General features: G+C 47.7%; 2 protein-coding genes across 6 annotated transcripts in view; one reads left to right on the forward strand and one right to left on the reverse strand.

Moving 5' to 3' along the window:
• The window catches only part of nup98 (nucleoporin 98 and 96 precursor), a 107,747-nt gene extending 107,040 nt beyond the window's left edge, over positions 1 to 707 (reverse strand). For 2 of the 3 annotated variants that reach the window (XM_080197733.1, XM_080197731.1), the window contains exon 1: positions 162 to 272. The gene's annotated coding sequence lies outside the window, so the exon portion shown is untranslated. Of the gene's footprint in view, positions 1 to 161; positions 273 to 456 lie in introns of those variants that run through there. The other variant, XM_080197732.1, reaches the window with a different exon arrangement.
• A 10,301-nt stretch (positions 708 to 11,008) lies between these two features.
• pgap2 (post-GPI attachment to proteins 2) overlaps positions 11,009 to 21,746 on the forward strand; it is a 35,628-nt gene continuing 24,890 nt past the window's right edge. The window contains exons 1-2 of one of the 3 annotated variants that reach the window (XM_080197748.1): positions 11,009 to 11,290; positions 13,604 to 13,769. In XM_080197748.1, the coding sequence (XP_080053874.1) occupies positions 11,280 to 11,290; positions 13,604 to 13,769 (177 nt within the window). In that variant the 5' untranslated portion in view covers positions 11,009 to 11,279. Of the gene's footprint in view, positions 11,291 to 11,782; positions 12,116 to 13,603; positions 13,770 to 21,746 lie in introns of those variants that run through there. The other 2 variants (XM_080197746.1, XM_080197747.1) reach the window with 2 other exon arrangements.

Raw genomic sequence — 21,746 nt, forward strand, 5'->3', positions numbered from 1 at the left:
GGTCAATCCTTCCTGGGAAGTAGAGCCAGTGCTAATCCCCTTGCCCTGGATCCGCTCTATAAGATGGAGGGCAGGCCTTACACCCATGCCTGTCAGAGGGCTGAGCCGATGTAATACCCGCTCCCAGCGGCCTCGAGATCCAAGTCTGGCGCCTCACTCACCTCCCGTTGCGCTGCCCTACCCACCAGCTCAGTCAGGCAGCTCCCCGCTTCGCCGCCGCTTCCCTCGGTCCCGCCGCGCACTTCAATATTTCTGACCGCGGCTGCGCCCGGACCAAACTGGAATAGGCCAGGCCCCGCCCACACACGCAGCGAGACGCCCCGCCCCCGCGACAGGCGCGGGCGCCACGGATTGGGCACCCTTCACGTCAATCAAAGCCGCGCCCGCTGTTAATTGGTCCATTCGCACCTCGCCCCGACAGGGCGGGAACCACGTCAATCAAACAGACTGACTCACCCTATTGGACAGCACACCTCCTTCCGCCGGAAGTAGGTAGTATTGTTCATTCCCATTGCCTAAGTAACCACCAGATGTCCGCCCCATTCGCCGTTTCTCACACACCGAGCAATTCTATTGGCGAAGAACCTGTCGATCAAAGCGGGCCACAGCCCATTGGTCTATTTCCATGTCAATCAGCCCGCTGCGGCCAATGGGCGACGCTGTACGCCAACCGAGGCCTCTCTAGCCGCTCTGTGGTAAAAATGTCAGGCGGTTGGACATCATCACGGTTTAGCCTGCCCACTGTGCGCACATCATCCGCTAATAACTGGCAGCGAAAGCCGAACCAGGTCAGCGATAAACATTGCTGTCGCCTCACGGCCATCTTGAAAGGTGCCCACATCAATCAGGCGCGCCCTTCATTGCCATTGGCTACCGGGGAGGATCCCACTCCTTTCGGCACGCCTGATTGGTCCATTCAAAGAAGCCCGCCCGTTACTGCACTTGCGTGTCAATCATAGTGACGTCACATAGCCTCTTAAAAGGGCAATTCCTCCAAGCTCACAATGTGGGAACAGGGTTAGAGGAGGAGACCGTTCAGCCCTTCCATCAGCTACTGGTGATCTGCATTTTAACGCTGCTGCAGTTCTGTAGCCCACTTGTTTTCTGGAATTACCCACCCACCTTTGTACTATTGATAACATGCAAAAAACTAATGCTTAGATGATGAGGTATAGTTGAGAAATAGGAGGGGGCCAAGCAAATACTAGTGTGGAATTGGGAAGAGAAACCACTGCAAATTAGGGTGGCACAGTGGTAATCACTGCTGCCTCACAGTGCCAGCAACCCTGGTTCAATTCCAGCCTTGGGTCACTGTCTGTGTGGAGTTTGCATGTTCTCCCTGTGCCTACGTGGGTTTCCTCTGGGTGCTCTAGTTTCCTCCCACGGTTTAAAGATGTGCCATGCTAAATTGCTCCTCAGTGTTCAAACATATCCTGGTTAGGTGGCCTAAAGTTTGTTTATTCGTCACAAGTAAGGCATACATAAGAACATAAGAAATAGGAGCAGGAGTAGGCCATCTAGCCCTTCGAGCCTGCCCCGCCATTCAATAAGATCATGGCTGATCTGTCGTGGCTCAGTTCCACTTTCCCGCCCTCTCCCCATAACTCTTAATCCCCTCTCTTATCAAAAACCCATCAACCCGCGTCTTTAATACTGCAATGAAGTTACTGTGAGATTCCCTGAGTCATTACGCTCCAGTGTCTGTTTGGATGCGCCATCAACAGGTCCAGGCAGCAGGTGATTGGGGGGGCCGTCCGTCCTGACTGTCTGCCCCTCTACAACAGCTATGTTCGCGGCCGGGTGTCCCTGGAGAGGGAGCATGCTGTGTCTGTGGGCACAGTCAATGCCTTCTGCGCCCGTTGGGCACCGCAGGGGCTGAGGTGCGTGATCGACCCTGACAATCACATTTTGATTTGACGTGTCTTAAACTTCCTTTGTACTTTTTGTTTCTGTTCGGGCTGTTGGGGAGCCGCCTTTTTTTTTGTCCTAATGTAATTTAAGTTTGTTTACTTGGTTTGACCCACCCAAAAGAATGACCCAAAAGACTTGACCCGAAAGATCCCCCCCCAGCGTCTGTTTGGGTCAATGCTGTGGGGGGAAACCGGAGGAAACCCACACAGACACGAGTAGCATATGCAAACTTCACACAGACAGTGACCCAAGCCGGGAATCGAACCTGGGTTCCTGGCGCTGTGAGGCAGCATGATAGCCATGGTAAATGTGCAAGGTTAGGGAGATGCTCTTTTAGAGAGTCGGTGCAGCCTCTGTGTTAAATGAGTCTACGGCTACAATTAGATAGGTAAAGTTGAGGGTCAGAGGGTAGGGATTGGGGTCAATGATTTCATGGAATCCGGAGAGTGCAGAAAGAGGCCATCTAGCCCATCGAGACTGCAGTGACTCTCTGGATGACTGAAACCCTTGTTGAGAGTGTCATTGTCACAAGATGTAACATGCCTTTATTGGAGTCCTTGACACAGCTGAAACACACATCCAATTGCCATTAATGCCAACCTGCCCATCTGATTTCCTCCAATCCCTACTTTGTAAACAGCTACCATTTTCACGAGACATCATCTGGAAACTGTCTGACATTCACATGGTCAGCTGAACTCACCAAATGTTCACCATCAAGACAGTGTGTCCTCAATTCTCCTCAGTTTTGAGCAGGAAATCACTCAGTGGTCAGTTCACGTCTGTAACGTCATGGTGTTAGTTTTGTCACATGTCAGAATTTGGTTGCTGATGTCACACAGGTCTATGGCCGATGTCACAAAAACAGTTTTTATTTTCAGAATCTGCAGCTCCCATTGATGGCTCCAGAATGGATTGAGTAAGCAGACATCTACCCAGTGTGTGTTCATTACCCCTCGCTGTCTAGATCACTCACACTGTGTAGGATAATAGTTATACTCTCCAATGTGACCTGGGTTTGATTCTCAGCTTGGGTAACTGTCTGTGCACGTTCTCCCTGTGTCTGCGTGTGTTTCTTCTGGGTTCTCCGGTTTGCTCCCACAGTCCAAAGATGTGCGGGTTGGCCATGTTAAATTGCCCCTTACTCTCACAGGGATTAGCTAGGGTAAATACATGGAGTTGTAGGGATAGGGCCTGGGTGGGATTGTGGTCGGCGCAGACTTGATGGGCTGAATGGCCTCCTTCTGCACTGTAGGATTCTATGATTCTAACTAAAATCAACATACATCAAACATTAATTAGCCAGCAAATGACACTTCAGATAAAGAGGTAATTTTAGTTTTAAAAAGCCGACACAACGTGGTGACATTCTGATGAAGGGTCATCCAGACTCGAACCGTTGGCTCTGTTCTTGTGCCACAGGTGCTGTCAGACCTGCTGAGATTTTCCAGCATTTTCTGTTTTTGTTAAAGATACGCTCATGTAGCTAGTTGCAATCAAATCTGACACAAACGTGACACTACATGGCAACTCACTGCATTTCCAACTCAGCTTCTGGTTGCGAGGATCTCTCACTCCCCATTCAATCGTTTTGGACCTTGCGTTGCTTTCACTGGTAAACCACATTTCTCCCAAAGCTTCCAAACATGGTTGACAACCAAACAATAAACTCCTGCACAACTCCAAGGGGAATGGGGCACCTCAGTTGGATGGACAGCTGGTTAATGATGCAGAGTGATGCCAATAGCATGGATTCAATTCCCATGCCGGATTAGGTTATTCATGAAGGCCCCAGCTTCTTAACCTTGTCCCTCGCCTGAGGTGTGGTGATCCTCAGGTAAAGTCACCACCAGCCAATGGACATTTGGGACAATGGTGACTTTTATCTAAACTCCTCCACAACCTTCTTAACAAGGTTCATGACAGTTTTGGTGGCACAGAATCCCAAGGGATTCCCTCCTCAATCCCTCTGTCCTTTCCATTTGTGTAACACACACAGCACAATAATCATCAAATTCCATGTGGGCAATGACATAGGCAATTCACATGCACATATACATTTCAATAAGAGATAATCAATAAATATAAATAGCCATTTATAAATGCATAAATAAACAGATCTTAATCCATAAGACATAGGAGCAGAATTAGGCCACTCAGCCCATTGAGTCTGCCCCACCATTCAATCATGGCTGATATTTTTCTCATCCCCATTCTCCAGCCTTTTCCCCATAAACCCTGATCCCCTTATTAATCAAGAACTTATCTATCTCTGCCTTGACCTGGCCCCCACAGCCTTCTACAGCAAAGATTCCACACGTTCCCCACTCTCTGGCTGAAGAAATTCCTCCTCATCTCTGTTTTAAAGAATTGTCCCTTTAGCCTGAGGTTGTGCCCTCTGGTTCCAGTTTTTCCTATTAGTAGAAACATCTTCTCCACGTCCACTCTATTCAGGCCTCGCAGTATCCTGCAAGTTTCAATAAGATCCCCCTTCTAAACTCCAACGAGTACAGACCCAGAGTCCTCAGTTGAGGACTGTTCCTCATACGACAAGTTCTTCTTCCAGGGATCATTCTTGTGAACCTCCTCTGGACCCTTTCCAAGGACAGCACATCCTTCCTTAGATACGGACCCAAAACTGCTCACAATACTCCAAATGGGGTCTGAACATAGTCTTATACAGCCTCAGAAATACATCTGTGCTCTTGTATTCTAGTCTCCTCCACGTGAATGCCAACTTTGCATTTGCCTTCCTAACTGCTGACTAAACATACATTTATATTAGAAATTTAGAATCCCCACAGTGCAGAAGAAGGCCATTCAGCCCATTGAGTCTGCACCAACAATAGGCCCTATCCCCATAATCCCACATGTTTATCCCGCCAATCCCTCAAACCTACACATTCTGGGACACTAAGGAACAATTTAGCTTGAAGGCAATTTAGCTTGAGCCAACCCACCTAACGTGCACATCTATGGAGTGTGAGAGGAAACTGGAGCACCTGAAGGAAACCCATGCAGACACTGGGGGAATGTGCAAACACCACACAGTCACCCGAGGCCAGAATCGAACCTGGGTCTTTGGTGCTATGAGGCAGCAGTGCTAATCACTGTGTCACTGAGCCACGAATACTGACAAAAATCTTAAATATATACATCTAGAAATAATATTTAAGTCTACTCACATAGAAATATGATTAAATAAATCTAAACATGTGAAATAAAGAACAAAGAAAAGTACAGCACAGGAACAGGCCCTTTGGCCCTCCAGTTCTGCACTGACCATGCTGCCCGACTGAACTAAAACCCCCTACCCTTCTGGGGACCATATCCTTCCATTCCCATCCTATTCATATATTTGTCCAGATGCCCCTTAAAACTAACTATCGTACCTGTTTCCACTACCTCCCCCAGCAGCCAGTTCCAGGCACCCACCACAGTCTGTGTAAAAAACTAGCCTCGTACATCGCCTTTAAACCTTGCCCCTCTCATTTTAAATCTGTGCCCCCTAGTAATTGACTCTTCCACCCTGAGAAAAAGCTTCTGACTATTCACTCTATCCATGCCTCTCAATCTTGTAGACTTCTATCAGGTCGTCTCTCAATCTCCGTCATTCCAGTGAGAACAAACCAAGTTTCTCCACCCTCTCCTCATAGCTAATGCCCCCCATACCAGGCAACATCCTGGTAAATCTTTTCTGTACCCTCTCCAAAGCCTCACATCTTTTTGGTGGTGTGTCCATAATTGAACAATATATTCCAACTGCGGCCTAACTAAAGTTCTACAAAGCTGCAACATTACTTGCCAATTTTTAAACTCAATACCCCGGCTGATGAAGGCAAGCATGCCGTATGCCTTCTTGACTACCTTCTCTACCTGCGTTGCCACTTTCAGTGACCTATGTACCTGTACACCCAGATCCCTCTGCCTATCAATACTCTTAAGCTTCTACCATTTACTGCATATTTCTATCTGTATTAGACCTTCCAAAAGGCATTACCTCACATTTGTCTGGATTAAACTCCATCTGCCATCTCTCCGTCCAAGTCTCCAACCAATCTGTATCCTGCTGTATCCTCTGATGGTCCTCATCATTATCCGCAAATCCACCAACCTTTGTGTTGTCCACAAACTTACTTATCAATCCAGCTACATTTTCCTCCAAATCATTTACATATATTACAAACAGCAAAGGTTCCAGCACTGTTCCCTGAGGAACATCACTTGTCACAGCCCTCCATTCAGAAACACACCCTTCCACTGCTACCCTCTGTCTTCTTTGACTGAGCCAGTTCTGTATCCATCTTGCCAGCTCACCTCTGATCCCATGCAACTTCACCTTCTGCACCAGTCTGCCATGAGGGACCTTGTCAAAGTCCTCAAAGAAGGCAATATCCACTGCCCTACCCTCATTAATCATCTTCATTACTTTCTCAAAAAACTTGAACAAGTTCGTGAGACACGACCTCCCCTTCACAAAACAATGTAGCCTCTCACTATTGCATCCACTTATTTCCAAGTGGGAGTAAATCCTGTTTTGAAGAATCCTCTCCAATAATTTCCCTACCACTGATGTAAGGCTCACCGGCCTGTAATTACCTGGATTATTTCTTGCTACCCTTCTTAAACAAAGGAACAACATTGGCTATTCTCCAATCCTCTGGGACCTCCCCTGTAAGAAGTCTCACAACACCAGGTTAGAGTTCAACCAGATTATTTGACAGTAATCCCACAAACTTTCAAAAATGATGTTCCTTCTTTCAAATAAACCTGTTGGACTCTAACCTGGTGTTGTGACACTTCTTACTGTTTACCCCAGTCCAACGCTGACATCTCTACATCATGACCTCCCCTGTAGCCAGTAAGGATACAAAGATTTCTCCCAAGGCCCCAGCAATTTCCTCCCTTGTCTCTTTCAGTATTCTGGGGTTAAATGTGAGTTAAATCTCTCCATGTAGTTATTATATGCTGAGTGCTCTGTGGGCAGAGCCAGCTGGACTAGCTTCACTCATTTGAAACACAGTCTCACAACACTGGGTTAAAGTCCAACAGGTTTATTTGGTAGCAAAAGCCACTAGCTTTCAGAGCGCTGCACTTTTGTCAGGTGAGTGGGAATTCTATTCACAAACAGGGCATATAAAGACACAAACTCAATTTACAAAATAATGGTTGGAATGCGAGTCTTTACAGATAATCAGGTCTTAAAGGTACAGACAATGTGAGTGGAGAGAGGGTTAAACACAGATTAAAGAGATGTGTATTGTCTCCAGGCAGGACAGTTAGTGAGATTTTGCAAGCCCAGACAAGTCATGGGGGGTTACAGACAGTGTGACATTGTGAGCAACAGGTAAAGATGCTGTTAACACATATATCTGTACACCATAGAGAAATAGCCTAAAGTTAGGTAGACTGGATATAATCAGGCACATTGATAACCCACATTATGGAAACAACTGTGATCTTAGTCACAAACATAGGACATAAAATTCGCTGCTGCTAACAGAGCAATAGTCAGGGACAATAAAGAAACTGCCTGTGGCGTAGGAATAACACCAGATGTGTGGTGTGCAGTGAAGCATACACCACATCCTGAAGGAATGTACGAGGTCCAAGTTATACAAAGCAAATGGTATACAAGACGTGTTATTTCTACAACTAAGCATAAAAGGGGGAAAAAGGTCACTGAGATAGTCGGGACAGCAGTGATTAAGTTGGCAAAGGATTGATTACTGCCAATCTGAACTGGACATGTAACAGTGTTGGATAAGACGGATGAGTTTACAAATGCACTCTTGTGATAACAGGAGACATTGTTAGATGGGGAGTAGAGGGGATGGAAACTTGGGGCACCTCGAGCCAATAGGGGAATGACAACACATAGATGGGACAGGGACCACCAATTAGGGGAGAACAACACATTGCAAAGCCATTAGGGACCTTGTGGTGAAGGATCCTCTTGGGGAGAGTGATCATTGTATGGTGGAGTTTCTGGTGCAGATGGAGGAGGAGAAAGTGGGTTCCCGGACACGTGTCCTCTGTTTGAATAGAGGGGAGTACGGTAGGATGAGAGAAGAATTGGCGAATGTTGACTGGGGGAGCGCGTTGGAGGGAGGGTCTGCTGAGGAGCAGTGGAGGATCTTTAAGGAGATCTTTCTTGGTGCTCAGCGGAAATTTATTCCGATGGTCAAAAAGGACCGTAGGAGGAGAGGTAATAAGCCGTGGATAACGAAGGAGGTGAAGGAAAGTGTTAAATTAAAAGCGGAGGAATTTAGAGTAGCTAAGAGTAGTGGGCGAGATGAGGATTGGGAGAGGTTTAAATGTCAACAAAGATTGACAAAGAAGTTGATAAAGAAGGGTAGGAGAAACTATGAAGCTGGGCTAGCACTTAATATAAAAAAGGATAGCAAGAGCTTTTATAAATATATAAAAAGGAAGAGGGTGGCTAGGGTGAATGTTGGTCCTTTAGAGGATGAGAAGGGGGACCTAGTGGTAGGGGATGGGGATATGGCTAAGGTATTGAATAACTTTTTTGTTTCTGTCTTCACGGAGGAGGACGTGAATAATTTGCCGAGTGTTAGAGATGGAAAGGTGGTAGGACTGGAGGGTCTTAATGACATTACTGTTACTAGAGAGGCGGTGCTCAACAGACTGGAGGGGCTGATTGTGGACAAGTCCCCAGGACCGGATGGAATGCATCCGAGGGTTCTGAAAGAAATGGCGGAGGTGATAGTGGATGCCAGACGTCGCTGGATTCAGGGGAAGTGCCGGATGATTGGAAAACGGCTAATGTTACGCCGTTGTTTAAGAAGGGTGCCAGGCAAAAGGCGGGGAATTATAGGCCGGTTAGTTTAACGTCTGTGGTGGGTAAAATGTTAGAATCTGACATTAAGGAGGAAATTGCGAGGCATCTTGAAGGGAATTGCTTGATAGAGCAGACGCAGCACGGTTTCATTAAAGGGAAGTCGTGTCTGACAAATTTACTGGAGTTCTATGAGGATGTGTCTAGGACGGTGGATAGAGGAGAGCCGGTGGACGTGGTCTTTCTGGATTTTCAGAAGGCGTTTGACAAAGTACCTCACAAGAGATTATTGCAGAAGGTCGAGGGACATGGAGTTGGGGGTAGGGTATTAGCGTGGATAGAGGATTGGCTGTCAAATAGGAGGCAGAGAGTAGGGGTCAACGGGTGCTATTCGGATTGGCGGATGGTGACTAGTGGAGTGCCCCAGGGTTCGGTGCTGGGGCCTCAGCTTTTTACCATTCATATAGATGATCTGGAGGAGGGAACCGAGTGTAGGGTGTCGAAATTTGCTGATGACACCAAGATTGGTGGAACGGCAAATTGTGCGGAGGGTGTGGAGAGTCTGCAGAAGGATCTAGATAGGCTGGGCGAATGGGCCAGGAAATGGCAAATGGAATTTAATGTTGGCAAGTGTGAGGTGGTCCACTTTGGTAGGAAGAATGGTAGGAAGGACTATTACTTACGGGGCGAAAAACTGCAGCAGGCGACGGTGCAGAGGGACCTCGGGGTCCTTGTGCATGAGTCGCAAAAACCCAGCTTGCAGGTGCAGCAGGTGGTCAGGAAGGCGAATGGGATGCAGGCCTTCATAGCGAGGAGGATTGAATATAAAAGTAGGGAGGTCTTGCTGCAGCTGTATAGGGCATTGGTGAGGCCGCAGCTGGAGTACTGTGTGCAGTTTTGGGCCCCGCACCTGCGCAAAGATATTTTGGTCTTGGAGGGAGTGCAGAGGAGGTTTACTAGGCTGATACCGGAGTTGAGGGGGTTGAGCTATGAGGAGAGGCTGAATAAACTGGGCTTGTACTCGTTAGAGTTTAGAAGAATGAGGGGAGATCTCATTGAGACTTATAAGATGATGAATGGGATGGATAGGATAGAGGTGGAGAGACTCTTCCCGCTCAAAAAAGACAGTAGGACTAGGGGGCACAGCCTCAAGATAAAAGGGGGGCGGTTTAGAACGGAGTTGAGGGGGAACTTCTTCACTCAAAGGGTGGTGAATCTCTGGAATTCTCTGCCCGTTGAAGTGGTGGAGGCTGCCTCGCTAAATATTTTTAAGACGCGGGTTGATGGGTTTTTGATAAGAGAGGGGATTAAGGGTTATGGGGAGAAAGCGGGAAAGTGGAACTGAGCAGCGACAGATCAGCCATGATCTTATTGAATGGCGGGGCAGGCTCAAAGGGCTAGATGGCCTACTCCTGCTCCTATTTCTTATTACAATGCTTGTAAAAAAGTATAAAATGTGCTGCAAATCTATGTAAGGTGTGCCTATTTTATTGGACACCCGGTCTTGCAAGAACGTTAAATAAAATATCTTGCTCCTTCAGAACTTGACTTGACTAAATTGTTTGACTGTGAGCTGCGTTTCTCACAACATGAACCCCAGATCCCTGTTGAGACCGTCCTCATGTGTGTGGAACTTGGCTATCAGTCTCTGCTCAGCGACTCTGCGCTGTCGTGTGTTGTGAAGGCCGCCTTGGAGAACGCTTACTCGAAGGTCAGAGACTGAATGTCCGTGACCGCTGAAGTGTTCGCCCACAGGAAGGGAACAGTCTTGCCTGGTGATTGTCGAGCGATGTTCATTCATCCGTTGTTTGTGAACAGAACTCCCGCTCACCTGATGAAGGTGCAGCGCTCCAAAAGCTAGTGGCTTGTGCTACCAAATAAACCTGTTGGACTTTAACCTGGTGTTGTGAGACTTCGTACAGTGTTTATCCCAGTCCAACACCGGCATCTCCACATTGAGTCACTTGATCCAAAGACCCCGCCGCCAGGCGGACCCCACCCCATGCAAACCGTGCCCAAAGTTGACCCACCCCCATAAAGACCCCACCCAATAGCAACCACACCCAATATTCACCCGCCAAACATTGACCCCGCCCCTCTCGGTAAGCTCCACCCCTTTCCCCCAGCCCCGCCCACGCTGACCCCACTTCCCTCGCCGGGCCCCGCCCCCACATTGTGGCCTCCGCCCCTCTCCCCGGACCCCGCGCTGACCCCGCCCCTGTCCCCGGGCCCCGCCCTCGCGCTGACCCCGCCCCCACGCTGACCCCGCCCCCTCCCCAGGCCGCCCGCCCTCTCTCTCTCCCCCAGTCTGGGTCTGTGTCTGTCTGGGTCTCTGTCTCCCCCTCAGCCGCGGCTTCTCCTCCTGTCGAAGGTCCGACTCCGGGCTGGGGATTGAACTGGAAGCCCAGGCTTCGGTGTTTGTGGCGGGCCCGGAGGCGGCTCCGGGTGTGAGGCCGGGCCTGGGCTGGGGCCCCGGGGGCCTGGCTGTGTTCCGGGGGCTGTAGCCGCTGCTGGGTGTCTGTGCGCTGGGGTGATTCTCATTGTGGGGTCCGCTGTCGGAGAGGCTGCAATGGCTGAGAGGTAAGCGGCGGCTCGGTCCCCGGCCCCGGCCTCCCGTCCCCGGCCCGCTCCCCCCCCAAACCCACCCCCTGGCCCCGGGACCTGGGTCCCAGTGACTGCCCGGTGGGCTGGGAGGCTGCCCGCCTGCCCGGGCGCAGCTCAACAACCCCCAGGCCAAGGGTCAGTGAACCGCGGGTGGTACAGTGGCACTGCTGCCCCACAGCGCCAGGGATCCGGGTTCAATTCCCAGCTTGGGCCACTGTGGAATCTGCACATTCTCCCCGTGTCTGCGTGGGTTTCCTCTCACAGTCCAAAGATGTATGGGTTAGGCTGATTGGCCACGCTGAATTGACCCTTAATGCCAGGAGGATGAGCAGGGTAAAAACGTGGGGTAATGGGGATAGGGCTTGGGTGGGATTGTGGTCGGTGAAGAGCGGCTGGGCCAAATGGCCTTCTGTGAATCCAGGACAGAGCAGCTTGCTCCGCACCCGCTTCCACAAACATTCATTCCCTCCGCTGCTGATAAACAGCAGCAGCTGTGTGTACCAAGGTACCTAAGGCAACATCTACCAAACCCACTACCATCTATTCTGTGGCAAGATCAGCAGATGCCCAGGAACACCACCACCTGGAGATTCCCCTCCACCTCACTCACCATCCTGACTTGGAAATTTATTGGCCATTCCTTTACTGTCACTGGGTCAAACTCCCAGAACTCCCTCCCTAACAGCACTGTGGGTATAGCTACACCACATAAACTGCAGCAGTTCAAGAAGGTGGCTCACCACCATCCTCTCAAAGGCAATTCAGGATGAGCAATGAATGCTGGCTTGACAAGGAGCCTTGGTAAGTTCCTGTAGATGGTGTACATGGCTGCTGCTGTGTTGGAGGGAGTGAATGTTTGTAGATGGGGTGCCAATCAAATGAGGCTGCTTTGTCCTGCGTGGTGTTAAGCTACTTGGCTTTTGTTGGGTTGAGCTTTGAGCTAAATTTAAGTTTATTTATTAGTGTCACAAGTAGGTTTGCATTAACACTGCAATGAAGTCATTGTGAAAATCCCCTAGTTGCCACATTCTGGCACCTGTTCGGGTATACTGAGAAAGAACTTAGCATGGCCAATCCACCTAACTTGCACGTTCTTTCGGACTGTGGGACAAAAGCGGATCAGCCGGAGGAAATCCACGCAGAGACGGGGTGAATGTGCAAACTTTGCACAGTGATCCAAGCTGGGAATTGAACCCAGATTTGTGGCGCTGTGAGGCAGCCATGCCACTGTGCCTCACTATAAGCTGCACTCATCCAGGAAACCGGAGAATACTGCCTTGCATTCCTGACTTGTGCATGGTGGATGGTGCACAGGCTTTGGGGAGTCTGGTAGTCACCACTGGATTTCTAGCCTCTGAACTAGTCTTGTAGTGGCTGCATTTTTTTTATTTAGCAAGTCCAATTCAGTTTCTGGTCAGTGCTGACCCCCAAGATATTGATGAGAATCCTCATTAGGATGTCCTTGTTCCAGAGGGAGTGCCGAGAATGTGCAGAGGACCGGATTGATTCGTGGAATGGCAGGGTTGAAGTAGGAGGAGAGATTAGGGCAGTTAGGATTGCATTTGCTGGAGTTCAGAAGAATGAGAGGGGAATCTCATAGAAACCTGTAAAATTCCAACAGGACTGGACAGCGTGGATGCAATAAGCATGTTCCCAATGTTGCCCAGAACCAGGGGTCACAACCTAAGCAAATAGTGTCAATGCTTTTGGACAGAGATGAGAAATCTCTTCGCTCGAGACTGGTCAGCCTGTAGAATTCGCTATCACAGAATGCAGTTGAAGCCAAAACATTGAATATTTTCAAGAAGCTGTTAGATATAACACTTAGGGGATCAGAGGGTGGTGGGGCGGAGGCAGGATCAGGCTATTGAGTTGGATGATCAGCCATGATCACAATGAATGGTGGAGCAGGCTCGAAGGGCCGAATGGCCTCCTCCTGCTCCTATTTTCTATGTTTCTGTGCTGTCATCATTCTGAGAGTCGGAGTTTCCATTCCCCTTCTCCCTAACTGCTTCATGTTGAACTGTGAAGCCTGTGATTTTTTTTCCCTGCTTCATATTTCTGCTGTTCTTGTTAATAGCGAATAAGAGGACAGCTTACATTTCGATACCGTCTTGAATATAGAGATGGGTGGAGATGGAGAAATCGGTGTCCCCCGCCTCGGTTTGGCATGGCACTGGGGAGTTTTGGTCCCATGTTTGGAAAGAGGGGATTTGTTGGGACTGTGCATAATGACAATGGATTTGTGTTGCCAGTGACTGAGTTTGCAATCTTTGATTGAATTTCCAGGCTGCTGCCAGTGTTCCAGCCCCTGGATAAGGAGCCAGTGCTGCTTCGGCTCAGATTCACATCCCTGGCTATTGGCACGGTGATGTGCCCGCTCTTTGGCTTTCTCTTCTGCGTTGTCTGGTCAATGCTGTTTAACTTTGAGGAGACAACAGCGACACATTGCCAGGTGAGACTGGGGCTGGGTTCCAATATCTGTCTGATTGTTAGCCTCGGACAGAGAGAGCGAGCAAACAACTTGTGTTTGTACCACTCGGTATTCCAAACAGGCCATTCAGTCCAGCTGGAGCAGGCTCGAATGGCCTCCTCCTGCTCCTATTTTCTATGTTTCTGTGCTGTCATCATTCTGAGAGTCGGAGTTTCCATTCCCCTTCTCCCTAACGGCTTCATATTGAACTGAGAAGCCTGTGATTTTTTTTTCCCTGCTTTATGTTTCTGCTGTTCTTGTTAATAGTGAATAAGAGGACAGCTTACATTTCGATATCATCTTGAATAAGAGATGGGTGGAGGTGGAGAAATCGGTGCCCCTCCACTGTGGTACTGGTGTCCTATACGAGCTACCTCCCACCCACTCTCCATCTCCCCCATCACCATATCCTTCAATTCCTTTCTCCCTCACGTTTGTACAGCTTCCCCCTTATCCCCCCTCAACCATTCCCCGCGGGAGCGAGGCCCACGTTCTCCCCGGTCCCCCGCGGGAGCGAGGCCCGCGTTCTCCCCGGTCCCCCGCGGGAGCGAGCCCCACTCTCTGGTTAAAGAGATTTCCCCTGACTTCTGTTGGATTTACTATTGACTATATTGATGGTCCCTAATTCTTCCTTTTGTCTCCCCTGTTGAACCAGTTCATAAACTTTCAAGCAGGTTACCTGTAGAGAAATCAGTTTTTCACAATCCCCAATTATCTTGAAGCAGTTCATAACCAATGAGGAATTTCTTGAAATCTAATAACTGTTGTGACACAAAATGCAACAGCCAGTTAGCACACTGCTAGATTCCACAAATAGCACTGTGATAATAACCAGATAATCTGTTCTTAATGGAGTTGGTTAGAGATAAATATTGTTCAAGACACCCAGGTGAATCCTCTTACCCAGTTACTCCCAGCTATCAGCTGGCCATCCCTCATGTTGTGGGTGTTCTTCCTGGTCAGTGACTGGCTTTATGTGGAATGTCAGTATTGGCTGTGGGTTCACAGATGGCTTATGAATCTGATCGCAGCCTCTCCCACAGTGAGGATAGATCTCACCCTTACAGCCCCTCTTACAGTGAGGATAGATCTCACCCTTACAGCCTCTCCCACAGTGAGGATAGATCTCACCCTTACAGCCCCTCTTACAGTGAGGACAGATCCCAGCCTCCCAACCTCCCCCATAGTGGGGACAGATCTCAGCTCCGCAGCCTCTCTCACAGCGAGGACAGTTTGCCTATTGCTGCAACAGGTCCACAGCAGATGCCATTTCCAGGGCTCTGCACTCAACCCTGGAACACCTAGATAACAAGGACACCTATGTCAGACTCCTATTTATTGACTACAGCTCAGCCTTCAGCACCATTATTCCTACAAAATTCATTTCCAAACTCTGTGGCCTGGGCCTTGGCACCTCCCTCTGCAACTGGATCCTGAACTTCCTAACTCTCAGATCACAATCTGTAAGGATAGGCAACAACACCTCCTCCATGATCATCCTTAACACCAGTGCCCCACAAGACTGTGTTCTCAGCCCCGTGCTATACTCCTTATACACCTATGACTGTGTGACCAAATTCCCCTCCAATTCAATTTTCAAGTTCAATTTACGATATCACCGTAGTGGGTCGGACCTCAAACAGTGACGAGATAGAGTACAGGAATGAGAGAATCTGGTGAACTGGTGCGGCAACAATGATCTCTCCCTCAGTATCAACAAAATGAAGGAGATTGTCATTGATTTCAGGGAGCATAAAGGAGAAAATGCCCTTGTCTACATCAATGGGGATGAAATAGAAAGGGTCGAGAGCTTCAAGTTTTTATGCGTCCAGATCATCAACAACCTGTCCTGGTCCCCCCCATGCTGACGCTATAGTTAAGAAAGCACCACCAACACCTCTACTTTCTCAGAAGGCTAAGGAAATTTGGCATGTCAGCTACGACTCTCACCAACTTTTACAGATGCACCATAGAAATCATTCTTTCTGGTTGTATCACAGCTTGGTATGGGCTCCTGCTCTGGTATGGGCTAACGGTAGGACTCTGAATAGTGTTGATGAGCAGAGGGATCTAGGTGTATGTGTACATAGATCCCTGAAAGTTGGGAATCAAGTAGATAAGGTTGTTAGGAAGGCATACGGTGTCTTGGCGTTTATTGGTAGGGGGATTGAGTTTAGGAGCCGCAGCGTCATGTTGCAACTGTACAAAACTCTGGTGCGGCCGCACTCGGTGTATTATATGCAGTTCTGGTCCCCACGTTATTGGAAGGATTTGGAGGCATTGGAGAGGGTGCAGAGGAGGTTTACCAGGATGTTGCCTGGTATGGAGGGGAGGTCCTATGAGGAGAGACTGAGGGATTTGAGGTTGTTTTCGTTAGAAAGAAGGCGGCTAAGAGGGGACCTTATTGAAACATATAAGATGATTAGAGGTTTCGTTAGGGTGGACAGTGATAGCCTTTTTCCTCGGATGGAGAAAGGTAGCACGAGGGGGCATAGCTTTAAATTAAGGGGTGGTAGTTATAGGACAGATGTCAGAGGTAGGTTCTTTACCCAGAGGGTGGTGAGGGATTGGAATGCCCTGCCTGCTGCAGTTGTAAATGCGCCTAGTTTGGGGGCGTATAAGAGATCCGTGGATAGGTTTATGGATGGAAAGGGATTGGTTTAGGTTAGAGGGTCATTGCTTTTTAATTGGTCAGCGCAACATCGTGGGCCGAAGGGCCTGTTCTGCGCTGTAATGTTCTATGTTCTAAGACCGCAAGAAACTACAAAGGATCAAGAACATCGCCCAATCCATCACACAAACCAGCCTCCCATCCATTGATTCTGTCTACACTTCCTGCTGCCTCAGCAAAGCAGCCAGCATAATTAGGAACCCCATGCACCCTGGACATTCTCTTTTCCACCTTCTTTCTGTAGGAAAAAGATACAAAAGTCTGAGTTCATGCATCAACCGACTCAAGAACAGCTTCTTCCCTGCTGCTGTCAGACTTTTTGAATGTACTTACCTTGCATTACGTTGATCTTTCTCTACACCCTAGCTACGACTGTAACACTACATTCTGCACTCTCTTGTTTCCTTCTCTATGAATGGTATTGAATAGGCTTGTACTCGTTAGAGTTTAGAAGAATGAGGGGAGATCTCATTGAGACGTATAAGATGATGAATGGGATGGATAGGATAGAGGTGGAGAGACTCTTCCTGCTCAAAAAAGACAGTAGGACTAGGGGGCACAGCCTCAAGATAAAGGGGAGGCGGTTTAGAACGGAGTTGAGGAGGAACTTCTTCACTCAAAGGGTGGTGAATCTCTGGAATTCTCTGCCCGTTGAAGTGGTGGAGGCTGCCTCGCTAAATATTTTTAAGAAGCGGGTTGATGGGTTCTTGATAAGAGAGGGGATTAAGGGTTATGGGGAGAGGGCGGGAAAGTGGAACTGAGCCACGACAGATCAGCCATGATCTTATTGAATGGCGGGGCAGGATCGAAGGGCTAGATGGCCTACTCCTGCTCCTATTTCTTATGTTCTTATGTTCTTATGTATGCTCTGCCTGTATAGCGCATAAGAAACAATGCTTTTTACTGTATGTTAATACATGTGACAATAAATCAAATCACCCTTACAGCCTTTCCCACAGTGATTTGATTTATTATTGTCACATGTTTTAACATATAAGTACTGTTTCTTGCACGCTATACATTCAAAGCATACTGTTCATAGAGAAGAAAACAAGAGAATACAAAATGTAGTATTACAGTCATCAGTAGGCTGCAGAGAAAGATCAACTTAATGCAAGGATAAGCTTAGTGAAGATCTATCCCAGCCTTCCAGCCTCTCCCGTGGTGAGGATATTGGCTGTTGGCTGGTCGAGATGCTAGTGTGGATTGTTTGCCTGAGCAGCTGTCTCTGTGTGTTTCTCTCTGCCTCGGTCCCTCTCAGTGGCTAAATTGATTTGATTTATTATTGTCACCTGTGTTAACACAGTGAAAAGTATTGTTTCTTGCGCGCTATACAGACAAAGCATACGTTCGTAGAGAAGGAAAGGAAAGAATACAGAATGTAGTGTTACAGTCATAGCTAGGGTGTAGAGAAAGATCAACTTAATTTCTCTACGAACAGTATGCTTTGTCTCTATAGCGTGCAAGAAACAATACTTTTCAGTCTGTGTTAATGTATGTCACAATAATAAATCAAATCAAAATGCGAGATAAGTCCATTCTAAAGTCTGATGGCAGCAGGGAAGTAACTGTCCTTGAGTCATTTGGTACGTGACCTCAGACTTTTGTATCTTTCACCCCATGGCAAAATGTGGAAGAGAGAATGTCCAGGTGAATGTGGTCTTAATTATGCTGGCTACTTTTCCCAGGCAGCAGGAAGTGTAGACAGGGTCAATGGATGGGAGGCTGGTTTGCATGATGGTCTGGGTTATGAGGGGCACAGATCAACTAGATAGGCGATATCTTCTCCCAAAAGTCAGGGAGTCTAAAGCTAGAGGGCATGGGTTTATGGTGAGAGAGGAGAGATAGGAAAGTGTCGAGGGGCAATTTTTTCACACAGAGTGGTGAGTCTCTGGAACAAGCTGCCAGAGATGATGATAGAGGCGGGTACAATTTTGTCTTTTAGAAAACATTTAGATAGTTATATGGGTAAGATGAGTACAGAGGGATACGGGGGAAATGCGGGCAATTGAGACTAGCTTAGGGGTTTTAAAACAGAAAAGGGCGGCATGGACAAGTTGGGCCGAAGGGCCTGTTTCCATGCTGGAGACCTCTGTGAATCTATATTCACAACCTTGCGATCTTGGACAGACTGGGAGCCATATCAAGATGTGACACGTCCGGAAAGAATCCTTTCTGTGGTGCATCTGTAAAAATCATAGTGGATGTGCCGTATTTTTGTAGTCTTCTGAGAAAGTAGAGGCGTTGCTGGGCTTTCTTAACTATGATGTCGGCATAGGGGGACCAGGACAGGTTGTTGCTGATCTGGACACCTCAAAACCTGAAGCTCTCGACCATTTCCACTTCATGGTTGATGACTGTCTCCTTTGTTTTGTTGACATTGAGAGATTATTGTTGTCGGACCAGTTCACCAGATCTCTTTCCTGTACTCCATCTCATCATTGTTTGAGATCTGACCCACTATGGTGGTGTCGTCAGCAAACTTGAAAATCGATTTTTGATTGGAAGACCTTGGCACCGTTTTTGTGATTGGATGTTTGCTTGCTGTGTGTTGATGAGCAGACTGTTGTGGAGAGTTTGTGATTGTATTTGAAATGTTTGCTTTAACCCCTGAGTGAATGGATTTGCTGCCGTAGCTCTGAGCAGAGCCCCTGTCTGGGGAGTCTTGTATCAGGCATCCTGACAACATGTGCGGCCCATCTTGGCTGCTGTGAGATTATCATGGCCTCAATACTGGGATGTCTGCATCTTGGAGAACTTTCACCTTTGTCCTTTAGTCTTCTCATGTGAGTCACAGGCTTCTTCACAGACCGTGTGGGTTATGTCGTTTGGTGGCCTAGACAAGCAGTCTGTGAATTGTCAAAGTTTCATTGTGTGACTAAATTCCCCTCAAACTTGATCTTCAAGTTTGCTGACGACACTCATAGTGGGTCAGATCTAAACAATGATGAAACAGAGTACAGGAATCTGGTGAATTGGAGCAGCAACAATAATCTCTCCCTCAAAGTCACTAAGACAAAGGAGACAGTCATCGACTTTGAGAAGCTCAGTGGAGAACATGCCCCTGTCTACGTCAACAGTGATAAATGGAAATGGTCAAGAGCTTCATGTTTTAGGTCTCCAAATCACCAACAACCTATCTTGGTTCCCCCACACTGACACTATAGTTAAGAAAACCCACAAATGCCTCTACTTTCTCAGGAGGCTAAGGAAATTTGGCATGTCCGCTACGACTCTCACCAATTTTTACAAATGCACCATAGAAAGCATTCTTTCTGGTTGTATCACAGCTTGGTATGGGCTCCTGCTCTGCCCAAGACCACAAGGAACTATGAAAGGTCGTGAATGTATCCCAATCCATCACGCAAACTAGCCTCCCATCCATTGACTCTGTCTACACTTCCCGCTGCCTTGGCAAAGCAGCCAGCATAATTAAGGACCCCACACACCCCGGACATTCTCTCTTCCACCATCTTCCATCAAAAGTCTGAGGTCATGTGCCAAACGACTCGAGAACAGCTTCTTCCCTGCTGCTGTCAGACTTTTGAATGAACCTACCTTATGTTAAGTTGATCTTTCTCTACACCCCTAGCTGTGACTGTAACTACATTTTGCACTCTCTCGTTTCCTTCTGTATGGAAGGTATGCTTTATAGAGCGTGCAAGAAACAATACTTTTCACTGTATGTTAATACATGTGACAATAATAAATCAAATTTCGGTGGAGCAGGGTGGGAAGGCCCATTGCCCAGTAACTTAAAAATCAGAAATGATGAGAAACATTTTGCATCTTACAGGAATTCTGTGATTAAAACAGAAGAGGGTATATTGATCCAAAAGCAAAAACGTGAAAGATCTTTTTATATTTCAGAAAAGTTTAGTTTAAAGAAGCGTTGAGGACGATGGAATTGGGGCTGAAAGGGAGAAAGGATGTTTAAGGAGAGATGTTGTGAAGATTTGATGTTGAATGTGTGGAGAAGATCTCCCGAGATACCGGCTCTGGGCTGGGTGATGATGCAGGTTCAATCAGCCATCCAGTCAAGACAGAAGATGCTATCCAATTCCAGTCATTGAGTTTGAATATCTTTTTGCCATCCTCCAACCAGCCTTGGTGTCTCAGTGTTGTGTCTGAGGATTTCGTAGCTAGTGTGAGTGAGGATATATTGCAAAGATCCTGGATGTTACTGGCTGGTGTGATCGCCCTTTTGGTTGTTGGAATTCCTTCAGCTTGACGTTGTTTGACAGGCCAGAAACGTTAAAATTTTTCTGCACCTGTGGCGGCTGCCAGTTCACTTGGCCAGCTGCCTTTGGTGCCAGTTTGTCTGAATGCTGTTGAGTAGAACCATAAAAGGTGTGATATGCACATAGTAGAGCTGTGAAGAAGGCCTATAGCGTGTTAGCGTTTATTAACAGGGGGTTTGAGTTTAAGAGCCGTGGGGTTATGCTGCAACTGTACAGGACCTTGGTGAGACCACATCTGGAATATTGTGTACAGTTCTGGTCACCTCACTATAAGAAGGATGTGGAAGCATTGGGGAGAGTGCAGAGGAGATTTACCAGGATGCTGCCTGGTTTGGAGGGTAGGTCTTATGAGGAAAGGTTGAGGGAACTAGGGCTTTTCTCTTTAGACGGAGGAGGATGAGAGGTGACTTAATCGAGGTTTATAAGATGTTGAGGGGGATAGATAGAGTGGATGTTCAGAGACTATTTCCTCGGATGGATATAGCTGTTACTAGAACATAAGAACATAAGAAATAGGAGCAGGAGTAGGCCTTCTAGCTCTTCGAGTCTGCCCTGCCAGTCAATAAGATCATGGCTGATCTGAAGTGGCTCAGTTCCACTTTTCCGCTTTCTCCCCATAACCCTTAATCCCCTTGCCTACCAAAAACCTATCTACCCGCGTCTTAAATATATTTAGCAAGGTAGCCTCCACCACTTCAACGGGCAGAGAATTCCAGAGATTCACCACTCTTTGAGTGAAGAAGTTCCTCCTCAACTCTGTTCTAAGCTGACCCCCCCCCTTATCTTGAGGCTGTGCCCTCTAGTCCTGCTGTCCTTTCTGAGCGGGAAGAACCTCTCCACCTCTATCCTATCCATCCCTTTCATCATCTTATACGTCTCAATGAGATCTCCCCTCATCCTTCTAAACTCTAACGAGTACAAGCCCAGTTTATTCAGCCTCTCATAGTTAAACCCCCTCAACTCCGGTATCAGCCTAGTGGTAGTTATAGTTATGCCCTAGGGGGCACAACTATAAGGTTCATGGTGGGAGATATAGGAGGGATGTCT

Source organism: Carcharhinus amblyrhynchos, chromosome 10, assembly GCF_965287045.1.
Source record: "Carcharhinus amblyrhynchos chromosome 10, sCarAmb.v2.hapA, whole genome shotgun sequence".
Lineage (NCBI taxonomy): Eukaryota > Metazoa > Chordata > Chondrichthyes > Carcharhiniformes > Carcharhinidae > Carcharhinus > Carcharhinus amblyrhynchos.